The sequence below is a fragment of the Rhopalosiphum maidis genome, chromosome 1 (genome assembly GCF_003676215.2).
Source record: "Rhopalosiphum maidis isolate BTI-1 chromosome 1, ASM367621v3, whole genome shotgun sequence".
Classification (NCBI taxonomy): Eukaryota; Metazoa; Arthropoda; class Insecta; order Hemiptera; family Aphididae; genus Rhopalosiphum; species Rhopalosiphum maidis.
In genome coordinates this window covers 66,278,551-66,290,948 of record NC_040877.1, presented here as the reverse complement: position 1 = coordinate 66,290,948, position 12,398 = coordinate 66,278,551, and the positions used below count along the sequence as shown (strand labels likewise).

The following is a 12,398-nucleotide window of genomic DNA, read 5'->3' as shown; positions in this document are numbered from 1 at the left end:
ATAATATATCGCAAACGATGACGACTATAATACCTAAACAATATTTTAACCACGCAGATATGTGCATCGGGTCTGGAATCACTGGCCCGACAGTGCGTATATCAGATCGGTTTGTTCGAGTGCTATTGGTTATATAGTGTATTCAACCCGTTCGCGTGATATTATTGGTATATACGATCGGCATAATAATCCAAGGATATACGTATTGCCGTAGTCGTCGTCGTCATTCTGGTCGTAGAAAAAATAAATTAATAAATTATAAACATTTCCAGACCTTTGTGTCGTAATTGAGACTCGGCCAGGCAAGCCACAATCGCTGGTCAAACACAGTGAAAACCGCTCACGTCACAACTAGTTATATGTTGTTACGTGCCGCTAACGGGTGGTGGGGTGGTACGTGGTAGATTTTCCGCGATTGGGAGGGGACGGGACCCGCTTGTCAAACCCGCGTCGTTGCGTTGTGTATATATATATACGTTTACGTCTACCTTGTCGGACACTGTTCGATTACAAGTTGTTAACGATACGGCGACGGTGACGACGACTACGACGACGGTGACCACCGAAGAGTACCCCTGCAAACATATATACATATCATCAGTTACAGACATATAAAATCAATATCAATCTCGTCACCGACTCGCAGATCTCGTCCGAAACCGTATCGCGGAGACCTGCACCAAAGGTAGTCTAAGTATAAACATTTGGCCGAAATTCAGATCGCAATAACAGAAATGGCCACAAAAACCTTATTGTTACCCACACCGGACAAGTTGAAGGAAATTTACCAGGACCTAGGCACGACCGAAGAAAAGGTTAACGCTGACGTTCTGACCATCATGGAATGGATGCGTAAACAGCCACATCTCCCTAACCCCGACGGTAATAATTTATTATACATTGTTTTTTCACCACTAAACGTTTGTGTGATAAAAATTAATGAAATCGTGAAATAATAAATAGTAATACTGATAAGTGTTTAACGTTTTAGAAGCTTTTTTCTTTTATAAATAATTTTCAGTTGAGAATTATTTTATAAATACCTATAATAGGCTATAAATCAAATTTAACCAGTATATAATAACATTTTCGATTTTCCAAAATATTTTTGATCCCATTGAAGTATAATTAAATTTTTATTTTTTATTAAGATATATTTAGGTACATAATATAATATTATAATATTAAAAACCAAATATTTGTTGATACCTTTTAATTGGCAATAATTTAACTTAGAACTCTTCGTAATGCGTTTTTAATACAAAAAAAAAAAAAATCCTGAAAAATATTTTTAAATTATCTCTAAAACAACTTCACATGATCAATTTGAAGTAATAAACAATTACAATAGTTCCTTTTTTACGGTTAAATATAATGTATTAAAGAAAAAGTATGTGCCTTTTAATATTAATTTTTAGGAGTTTAATAAAAACGTGTATATTATTTATTTTTAGTTGATGAACGAAGAATTCGTTTGTTCTTAATTCTATGCAAAAACAGTTTGGAGAGGACCAAAGAGTCTTTGGATCAATATTATACATTAAAGTCAATGGTTCCAGAATTTTTCGGTAACAGAGATCCTACGGCTGAACCACTCTTGAGATCGATGAAAACATCGTAAGTTATAGATACGTATTATATATACATTATTAACGGTCATTATTTACTTTGGGACCTAATAACTGTAATTTTTCAAGACAATAAGTTAATTTCATATATTACACACTTCTAATTACGCACGATATGTCATGCTCACTACACAATAATAGCCGTGCAATTGTATTTACTGTCGGAGTTATAAGAATATATTAAAATATGCTATTTTTAATTTTATAATGGCACGTTGTCGATTTTACGATTTATATTATTACTAGACAAATATTAAATGGTAGGTAATAATCATTATGAACTGTCAACATTTTTTAACGATTTTTAGCCTCATTGTATACTATATTTGACAATATAAAATAGATTGTAGTTCACTATTCCAAGAATATTTATAGATACAAACATTAAGTAACCATATTTGTACAATTGGTAATAGCTAATAGTATGTATAATGATAGATGACATCAAATCGTTAATTGTAAAAATGCAATGGCAAAATATTTGATGACTTAAAAAGTTAAAAATGTAATTTGGTATAAATAAGATAATAAATATTGAAGTTAATTTTTTTTTTCAACGTTTAGGCTTTTCATTCCTTTGCCAAAACTGACGCCAGAAGGCTACAGGATCTCATTAAGTCGTATCAGATGCCCAGAAATCGATAATTTCGAATTCGCGGACTACGTCAAGGTCAACTTTATGTCCATCGATATTAGACTGTCTAAATTAGATATGTTCAAAAAGGAAATATTCGTCTTCGACTTAAAAGATATCACCATGGCTCATCTGACCGCTATGCTACCTCAAATGAAGAAGTTCGTTTACTGTGCAACAGTGAGTATATAATTATTAATGAAATTATACACGATTAAACTATGTTATGGATTTAAAAAAACATCACATGCGCTATAGAAATATTCACGATGGGCGGACGGTTGGTAGCAAATGGAAAAATAATTGCCAAACAACGCGTAAAGATAATGGTTTTGTTTTTGAATATTTTTAACCGAGTACTATAATTATGGTTACGAAATCGTATTTTGGGTTGGATACACAATAATAATTAGAACATTTGCGCCACAGAATTGCATTGACTTAGCCTACGTATTGAATAAATACCTATTTAATAAAATATATAAACTGACCATAAACGTCATCTACGCCCACGAGTCCACGATGAGAACCTGCTGCGTGCGTCATAAATGTACTAGGTATGATCGCATACAATAATATGAAAAATGCGGTATTATAATATTATTTCATAAAAAAAATGCGATTTATCGTCGTAGGTAAATTCTTCGAATCGTATTTTCGTAGGCATATGTGCGAACAGTATAAACTTGTCGGAATTCCACGACTGCAAGTATCCACTTCTTTTTGTGGTAAATGTATGGATCGAACACGAAACTTGTTAGATCGGTTTTGCTACGTCCTTAACGATATTCACGGTATACCGGAAACTATTTGATTTCATTGTCAAGGTTGCGTTCCTATACTGTTGAAAGCGAATAATCTTAATTCAAGACAAAGTATTGCTTTACATAATAATAATAGTTGTTTGGTGGCTTATTCCATAGCACATAGCTTTACCGGTTTTCAATAATAATATTTTTTATATACGATTAACGTCGGTATTCGCAAACACAATAAAATATTATCGCTGCAAGCGCCTCTCCCCAGTACAATATTATACCCTTCTATAATAATTATGACGCACTGGAATATATATTATTAAGTTTTTAGTTTTTCTTATTATTTTTTCTACTAGAAAAACCAATGTCCATAAAGTCACGATGACACGCACAATAATATAATAATAATAATAGTTTATTCAACTCAACTCAAGTAGGATACATAATGAATACAAATTAATATAAGAGATAATATACAGCTCTATTATTCTACTCAGATAGATTTTTCGGATATCAGTTGTTATAATTTTTAATTAATATTGTCACAATATTAATCACGCGGAACCGATGACGTACTTTTGCAAAACCAGTTGAAAACTGGTCAACGGCATGTTTGTTATTACGTACCGGAATTTATTGGAGCGTTTTTATTTTGCTTGAACTTGGTTTAATGCTAACATAACGTATTTGGTTCATGATTTATAGCTTGTAAAAACTATTCATTGACCAAATGCGGTAATTATTAAACGTAGTTACGTGCCTTAACAGCATATAAAACAACAACTGATTCGAATAATGGTCGTTGCTCGTTAATACCCAATTAGTCGCGTGGACAAAAAAAAAAAAACAATTGACGTTTTTTGAATCAAAAACCTACGCTTACTATGATATTGCGCGTAGTTTCTCGCAAATATAGGTAATATTATTATTGTATAAGCACATACACTAGGCTGTTAAGATACAATTGACTGTGTATACAGAACGCGCGATTTACTTGTCATGACGCTAACCGTAATGCACGACTAAGTCTTAAAATGCGTTTTTAACCGTGTTTCAGACGGCCTATCCGTTACGGATTCAAGAAATCCACATACTAAACATGCCGAGCTACGCTCAAACGATGGTCAACATGGTTTTGGGTGTTTTGAAAAAGAAAATTGCCAACAGAGTGAGTTAAGCTTAGCGTTAGACGTCCGCGACGAATTTCTGAGCGAAAACCTAACAATAACGACGATTATGAATAACGTTTTTTTTTTTGTGTCCCGCTCATCGTTATAGATTAAAATCCACAACGGAATTGAAGACCTGAAGAAGCACATTGGTTCGGACATCCTTCCACTGGACTATGGTGGTTCATTCCCAAAAACTAGCGAAGAATTAATCGGTGAGTCTCTATAGCTATTATAGATAATAACGGTTATGATATTATAAACAATAGATCCAATAACTGTGGGTATCTGCAATAACAGTTTTCGTTTTATTTTAATTTCTAATCAATTTTTGGATCTTTCTATAATGGTAAATACATTGGTGGATATAAGTATGAGATGGCTTTTAGGCGAAGTATATCACGGACACTATAAATAAATAATCAAGATACCATATATTATGTTTTTTGATTATTACATGATTTCGAGTATTTTCAACTTATTATTTTTTAATAAATGTTATCTCATACAATACAAGTAGGTTACCTACTATACGTAAAATACAAGAATAACTTATTTTGTAGGTATATAATTCTATGTGTTTAAATACAAATTAGATATATTTTTTTTGCAGTGATCACCATTAAATGATTAAACAAAATGTGGGGGCCCCTGAGCTTCATTCCATCCGTCCCCACCTCTCATCTAGCTATATATATATATATATATATACCGTAATATCAATATTTAACAAACTATATATTATTATAATGTCAGTAATTTCCATAGGTCTGTTTTTATAGTTGTACGCATGTGAACCCTAACGATATTACTGACTGAACGACACCTAACCGAATTTCCACGAACGTATAAAATAAAAACGCGTATCTCGCCGCGTAATCTTTTAAAACGTTACTATTTACTTTAATTATTATTTTTTTTTTTTTTCGCGGTAGGGTTCTGACACTACTGCCGTAGTTGCCTTGATATTTTCCACTAGAAAACGGTGTTTCTGCGTAATATACAATATTATCGTCGGTTGATGCGTTATATCGCATTGCAATTGAGTGTCGGTTAAGAAGGTGGTATTAAAGCAGCCGCGCGTATATTATTATGCACCGACCTATCTACGTATTAGGATTTCACCACTACAGCACAGAATATTGATGTCGCGTCGTTAAATTAAATATTGATCGTTCGCCCGAAATAACAGCGATAATAATAATATTATTAATTATTATTACTATTGTAATGGACAATAATAATTAGAACAGTAAAGTGTTGTTTTCGTGACCACGTGACGACACAAATTAAACGTTTAACGATCCGCAATTACTGTAAATAATAATAATAATAATAATAATAACAACAATGTTACATGTGTCGTATTATTATGCCGTGTTATATTTTACACGCCGACGATTATCGGTAACACCGTCGCGCGCATACGTCGGCTGCTATTCATTCCCGCTGACGAGTATATGGTAAATACAACACGGCGTGTCGGCGAATTATACTGACGTGAACGTTTACGTTTTAGATGTCTACTCGTTTTTGACGGATTGTCGGTTTCGCCTTAAGGGCTCGTTGCCAATTTTCTCAGTTATCCACATTTCTATAAAACTTAAAAACCAAGTAGTACCTATTATATTATACTTTAATATAAAATTGCGATCTTAATTATAATTACTTTCCAATGATCAACTGCCCGATATTTATTTAGGGTAGAGGAGCGGTGTATTATATATATTAATAACAATAACTTCACAGGGAAATCTTTGGAACTCGTAAAATTTTCAGATTTCAATAACTGTTTTTTTTTTTTTATCTGAGAGAAATTTAGATTTTTTACAACCCGCATTTAACTTTTAAATATATAATAATGATAGTTTGAGATTTAGATGTTGAAAATCGAAATTCTAAATGCCGGCTAAAGTATATACTTCACTATCTTGACTAAAAATAATAATAAATAAATTGATTGATTCCAATGGATAGGGTTGTATTGATTGTATTTTTGAAAACAAAATTGCTATCATCAAGTCAAAAAAATAATGTATCGATGCGTGTGTTTTTAATACAATTATTATGTGTATCGCTTCATTGGAATGACGTAGGTAATAACATGACTGTTGTTGCTTTGTGAACGAATAATGGTAAATAATGGAAATTAACATTAAAATAAACTAAGAGATATTTTTTTTATATATATTATTATATAATCGTATTCGTTGTTTATTTGCCATAATAATAATAATAATAATAATATACTGGTTTGTTAACTAAAAACCGGATTTCAATGCACTGACGGTGTGACGGTGACTATACCAACCAGACCAACCTGTAGTCTGTAGATGGCAAGGGGTTATATTATAATTGTTAATTCTTTGCTCTCCATGAGTCATAAGATATTTAAGTACTTGTCGTTTTTTTACTTTTTTAACGTGTTTGAATATCAGTTATCATATTATCATTAATGAGCTCCGAAACGAACGAATAACATTTTTCAACGATCATCAAACGCCGATTGGTAATTTCTTAGTTGTTTTGATATAGCTAATCGTTATGTTATTCTAACCGCATTTTGCTATGTACACTTCAATACACAAAAGTGTTCGTGAACAATTTTTTAAATTTCAGTTTTCATATTCATTTTACGTCGCACAATAATTAGTTATAAAGTTTATTTTGTCTGTCTGTCTGTCCGAGTGTTCATCGGTATTGACTGATCAATCAATCGTTTCCCATTGGATTGTAATATTATGATTGGTTTATTTCTAGTATTCCTTATCGCGAAAATAATAATATTATGTCCTCGAAAATAGTTTATTTTATCCACCGTTTAAAAGGCGCAGAGAACATAAATAGTATAAAACACGGTGTTGGGGCGGAAGTGTTTTTTTTTTTTTTATCCAATATTGATTAGGTATATATTTTGTGTTTACTGCTTCGCCGAATACCAAAACATTCCACAACGCTCAAATATATATTTTAACAACGTGTGTATCATAATAATTAGTATCTATTTAATAATTATTATGCAATACAGTGTTTACAGTGTTATATCGTACAGGAAATCTTTTTATTAATACCAAGTACCAATTATTGAAATTCATTATAACAATAAATAATGTTATAATATTACATACTATAACGTTACAGTGATCGCGTGATAATACTATCCGATAATGTTACTAGATTATTTTTATCAAATTAAATCTGATGAATTATACGATATGGAAAATATCTCGCAAATCGCCAAGATCAAGGATCATTTGTAAATTTCACGACGCAGAACGATAATAATAATAATACGTACTACCTACTTGTGAATTAACATAATAATTTACACTCGCGCGTGTCCATAGTTTATTCCGCGTTCTCTTCAGAAAAATCAAAACCAAAAAACCGACTGTGGGATCCGCATACTAATTATTACTATAATAATAACTTTATATTATCTACGGCGAGGCCGCCGGTCGAATAAACAAAAATATGAGGTCGACCAATTGTGCGCGCACGACCGATGCACACCATAATATTATTGCCACCTTATCACTTATCCGGGATTTATAATAATTCAGATGGGCGTGATGATGTTATTATGGGAATGTCTGTAATGGGTATTTGATTAAATATTAACTAGTGCGTAAAACACTATCTCGTCAACAATGTATTATTATTAAATCGAATTCGGTCGGATGGTGCAGAAGAGGGATGTAATGTGCAATGTAACACTGCACGTTTGGGTTTGTAGTGACAAAAGGATAGACCAATGCTGCCGGCGAAAACGGTGTCCACTCGTCCAACCAAAACAATAAAATATGAAAAAAAAAAATGGCGATTTATCCGTAGATGAGGAAAAAAAATGTCAGATAATTTGAAATTTGTGTAATACGTTCTACTGCTAATACCAGTGATTCTCGATGTTTTACGACCCCCAAATGAAATGTTCAATTTTTTCGTGACATCATAAAATATTTTTTTCATACATGCGCATGGATTATCATCATGTATTCGCGACACCCAAGATCAGAATCACTGTTCTATAGAAAATTGGTTCACATGTTATATAAATTATATATGTATTTGTGTATCTCTATAGTGTGATTTCATTTGAAATTATCAATTAAAATATGCATAATTTTTTTTTGGACAACAGCAAGGGTGTACAGAGGGTAGCACAAAATAACGATGATTATGTGACTGCAATTGGCTTTTTACTACGTTCGATTTCTAATGATCATTTCAACAACCTTTTCTAGTTATTTAAATCTTACAGGCAATTATATAGTATTTATTACGATAGTAATTTAAGTTTACAATTATTGTATTTCATGCAATCAGTATTACGGATGGCGGTTCAAGTATACAATATAAATTATAACACCTACAATATGTTATATGCTTTGTTTTGCGCGAAGTGGTAGAGAAGTTTCCTTAGGATTTAAATCCAACAAAACGCTATTGATACGTGGTGAATGAAAGAGTATTTACGATTTGTATGCCCACGTGACGCCTTATTATACTATATTATACGCTTCATACACTTCCTATACATTATTATTTGTTTCGCTGCCTGTGTGTGTAAACTTTTTACGGTCACATCTAGAGTAACGCGTGTTGCAGTTTGTAAGCTTCGGAATTCGGATACCTGTTTGTTAAAACAATAATATTGTATTGCATTCACAATGATAATATTATTTTACTCGTTTTGATGTAACCTAACAACAATATCATTTGTGTATAGGTACTGGCAGCTATATAAATATATATTGTACACAATTATATGCACAGCGTTCGAGTTTTTTAACCACACGCTGTTATTATGAAACGTGCCGTTTTTACGTGATTCGTGCGCATGGCATTATTACAATCCGTTTATTTAGTTTTCAGAATATGTCCGAACGGCACGTGGACCCGATCGAGAAAATAATAATTTAACTAGAATCATAAATGTATAATAATGCAATAACATGTTTCTCAAACGCGTAATCGTGGTATCTCATATGAATTCGAAAATAATAATTTTAGATTGGTCATCAAACAAAAAACAAAACATAACATAACAAAAAACAACAAAATTTTGTGTTGATATTATTTAAAAAAACATTTTTAGTAGCTTAAAAATAGTAACTAATTTGCAACAACTGATATATTTAACGTCTTATATTATACATATTAAACTCTAATATACCTATAACATTCTATATACCGATTTTATTATCATAAATATAATATATATGTGTGTGTGTTTTTTTTTAATTACAGTTGACTGGCAGGAAGAATTGATGAAACACAGAGATTGGTATCTGTCTCAAAATTCGGTTATTTGTGATGAAAACAAAAGAACAAAGAAACCCTGCGTTAAGGTGAACATGCTGGCTGGAGTTGAAGGCTCATTTAGAAAGCTCGAAGTAGACTAAAATTTGTGTGTTTCATATTTCATAGAAATAATGTTTTTTTTTTAGTTAGTGAATTGATTTATTTTTATTTTAATTTTAAGTTAATCCGACATAGACTCAATAGGTTATATATACAGTGTTTAGTTTTGGTCGGCGATAAAAACTTGTGTTTTTTTTTTTTTTTATGTACTTTATGCATAATGGTGTAAGTCAATCTTTCATTATATTTTAAATAGTAACTGTACAATTGTATGTGAAAAAAAATATAGTTTATACTATTCTTAACTTCTTTTGAGTTCATTTTTATTATACGCTCAAACATTATGCAGTTATAAGTATTTATAGCTTTTGGCTGTACGATTTCCGCAGGTTTATATGAATACAAATGGTTCAACACGTAAGCACCAACCTAAGACCCTGTACAATATATTACATAATTTTAAATAAATAAAAACAAAAAAAAAGACCCAACAACTACACGTGCGTTTGAGAAATACATTTATTAAAATTACTGTGAAAACTTATATTTGTTTGAAATTGTCGTATACCTCATAATAATTTTTCGGCCAAACTCCAAATAGACATTCGTAGAATGTTAATAATAATTATACTTATATTGTTTGTTTTTATCCTAATGACAACATCAGTGCTTGAATTGTAGTGAAGTAAGGAGAGTTCTTCTATTGTTAAAAAGAAATATATTTTAAGAATACCCTATAGTTACTAATCCTTTTTATCAGAACTGAAGAATGATATGTTCCTTTTTACAAAATATTTTTCAACAGACATTTTTTTTGTAATTTTCATTTCTTAAAATTTAGAATACTACGTAACTAAAAAAATTTAATTAATTTAAATTTAAAAAAAACATAAACATGTTTATAGATATATTTGATTAGTTCAAATTATTTTGAAAGTGAATAAATTACTATTGATAAAAATTATTTATGTTAATCACTTACAAAAAGTAGTCACTGGCATACTCATGTATTGTAGTTATTTGTTTGAAGGTCGATGGATGTTCCCCGGTTCTCCCTAAAAATTACGACAAATGCAATCATTTTACGAGGCATACATTTTTTACGAGTCTGTGTTTTCGCAATTGTTTATCTTTCCAAATTTGAGCACTGTTACGTCTTAGAACAATTATTAACATTTTTCATTTATTCGATTGTATACAGTTAACCTAATGTATGTAAACATTATTTATACTTATAGAACACGCTATTTCATCGAGTTTTCAAATCCTTAAAAAAAAAATGTCATTTTCAACAGACTAGACGTTTTTAATATAAAGTTTATTTTTATATCATCGAAATTGTAACGTTTCAGCGTAATATTAAATAATATTTTATTTTTATTGAGATAATAACGCAGACAAGAATGAACATAAAAAATTATAACGCGTCGTACGTATATAAATAAATGCATTATACAATCTAAAATCAATCACAGATTACTGTAAAATTATTCAATGGGAATAATGTATTTATATTATACTCTTGTGATATAATGATATTAAATCAATGTTTAGAGAGGGCTGAAGGGAGAATGAATTTTTAGATGAAACAGACGGTGTTAAGTTATTCTTATGATTATTATTGTTCTTGATATAATGGTTTGATATTATCATGTGTTAACATTTTGAAATTACTATAATAATCTATTATGACTTATAATAAAATATCACTGTACTTGACAACGTCGTTAATCCGTCTCCACCTTGAATTTCCATTATTTCCAATATCAATACATTTTAATATTTCGATTATAATTTCAGATTTATAATCCTTCATTGTGAACTCCAATATCCCATTTTCGACTAAGACCTGAAACTGCATGAGGTATTAATAATATGGTACATTGTACCATTTTATAATATACTACTATATAATATACTATCCAAATATCGATAATTTAGCGTTGCCAAGATAATTGTTTAAAATTTTAATTAAAGTTTAATTTGTTTATTTTTAAACCTATTACGTAATATGCTCTGATTTTAAACGAGTGTAAATTTGAAGATTAAAGACTATGTTTCGTAGACTGAGGATTTTTTTGTTTTTCATTGTTAAAATTATACATAATGATTTTCATAATAACTAATATAACTAATATATAATAACTAATATCTACATTGTCTCAAAACAATATGCACTCAGACACTTAGTCGTCTATATAAAAATATACAACGAAACTTTACCCACATTATATATTTACAACTGTAAATAGTTACAAATTCCTATTGTTTAAATTATAAATGCAATAATCACCTATAGTCCTATAGGATTTAAAGTGTAACTAGCTTAATAGTTAATTAAGTATAGAATAATTACCATCAAGACTTTACGTGTTTATTGTTATCATCATATTGATTTTAAATAACTAATAGATATAAATTATTCAGATACACGTTACTTGATAGTAAACAATTTACCGCAACAATTTATCGTAAATATATCGTTTTATATTTAGATTTAGATTTTTATAAAAATAAAATAAAAAAATCTTTAGGGAAGTTTATAACATAATAGTAATTGAAAAACTAAAAATTAATTTTACAATCGATTACACGTGCTTCGAGGAAAATCTTCAGTGTTATTATTGATATAATTGGTGCAAAAATGTTTTATTTTAGTTGCTCTATCTCGGTAAATACTCTGCATATTTTAATAGTTTTATTTTTTCTGTTCTATTTAATTAAAAAGTAATGCGAGCAATTTTAAAATTCGTAATGAAAACTCAAAGTAATTTCAATAGCCGTTTTGCAGTCCCCAGAATTTCGGGAAAAAGTCCTATTTCATTAAAGTATAGGAACATTAGGA

General features: G+C 30.3%; 1 protein-coding gene across 1 annotated transcript; it reads left to right on the top strand.

The window, feature by feature from the left end:
• The first annotated feature begins 492 nt into the window (after positions 1-492).
• On the top strand, positions 493-9,859 carry LOC113560351 (alpha-tocopherol transfer protein-like). Its single transcript, XM_026966177.1, has 6 exons — positions 493-882; positions 1,455-1,617; positions 2,193-2,442; positions 4,078-4,188; positions 4,299-4,404; positions 9,440-9,859. The coding sequence occupies exons 1-6, from the start codon at positions 735-737 to the stop codon at positions 9,592-9,594; spliced, it is 933 nt and encodes a 310-aa protein (XP_026821978.1). The 5' UTR covers positions 493-734; the 3' UTR covers positions 9,595-9,859.
• Positions 9,860-12,398: the final 2,539 nt, after the last annotated feature.